Below are 1,245 nucleotides of genomic sequence, written 5' to 3'. Positions count from 1 at the left end.
TGTTAATGAAGCACGGGTGTAAGGTGTAGAAATAGTCCAAGCCAAATACTTCCCAAATTATGCTCTAAAATTCATAAAAGAGTATTATCACAGATAAAATCATGAGCAATTAGACAACAATTTCAGGTTTTTAGAAAAACTCACATCTTTCCTCGTATGATTCCACGAACTATTGAAGTATTAGGATCCATATCCCATAAACGCAAGGCAATTTGTCCCTCATTCATCAAAGATCCCGAATTGGAATCCATTGTTCCTTCTTCTCGATCTGGCAACTGTACAATAGAACAAGAATAAAAAAATTATGAATCTAACGTAATTGGACGAATTTCCTACAGAATTCGACTTAATCAAGAAAAAGGAAACAAATTGGAAACATAATCTCCAAAAATCCCCAAACAGAAGATGAAAATTCAACGACTATAAACCTAAACCTAACTCTAAAGAGATAAATTGGAGGCGAACCTGGGGAATTAGGGGTTTAGCCAGCATCCTTTTGCCCTAAATCGGGCATCTAGGGTTTTGGATTGATTGCGAGAGAAAACCAAAAGAGGAAATTTTGGGTTGAATATTTTCGATTTATGAGAAAACCTATTAAACCTATGAGAAAAACCTTATTTGCAGATTTCACTCGGCTACTGAAATAATGTAATTCTATTTTTGCATTTTACCGCCAAAATGGAAAGCTTTATAATTATGGAAAGTTTAAGCACCTGTCTTAAAATTTTCAGCAGGTACTTATCCAAATAGAACCATGCAAGTTACGGGTCGGATTTGTGTCGGATCCCACTACAATTATAGGATTCGTTTTAGGACAGGGCGGGTATGATGCATTAAAAAATCTAAGCCCGGGATATTATTGATGATTCATATCTCATAATTTATAGTATTTAGATTCGAATAATAACGTATTTTATAACTAATTTCTTGTCAAATATGTAACTTTTTGTCACATATCTAACTTCTCTGGCAATGTTATTCATGTTTTTAAGAAAAAATAATCATTTTTAAATAAAGAAACTTTGAAAAGATAAACTTTGCTTGGATGATATTTGCGAGAAAATAGTGTCATTTAAATATACTCAGCATATATAAATTTATAGGTTTATCTATAAAAATCACTAAATATAGCAATTCTCTTTGCCGTTTCAAACTACTTTTTATTTTATTTAGCTAATTTCACTCACTTTGTACTTATATATCTCACTTGTTTTTATACGCCCCTAAGTTGTTTAGGATTGGTAC

The 1,245-nt window shown here is 32.0% G+C and overlaps 1 protein-coding gene across 2 annotated transcripts in view; it reads right to left on the bottom strand.

The window, feature by feature from the left end:
- Positions 1–558, bottom strand: part of LOC109845500 (histone acetyltransferase HAC1-like) — a 26,380-nt gene extending 25,822 nt beyond the window's left edge. For both annotated transcript variants that reach the window (XM_020414752.1, XM_020414753.1), the window contains exons 1-2: positions 466–558; positions 145–275 (exon numbers count right to left, since the gene is read on the bottom strand). In XM_020414752.1, the coding sequence (XP_020270341.1) occupies positions 145–275; positions 466–492 (158 nt within the window). In that variant the 5' untranslated portion in view covers positions 493–558. The remainder of the gene's footprint in view (positions 1–144; positions 276–465) is intronic.

This window comes from Asparagus officinalis, chromosome 6, assembly GCF_001876935.1.
Source record: "Asparagus officinalis chromosome 6, Aspof.V1, whole genome shotgun sequence".
Lineage (NCBI taxonomy): Eukaryota > Viridiplantae > Streptophyta > Magnoliopsida > Asparagales > Asparagaceae > Asparagus > Asparagus officinalis.
The sequence above is the reverse complement of the archived record's forward strand: the minus strand, read 5'-3'. Positions and strand labels throughout refer to the sequence as shown.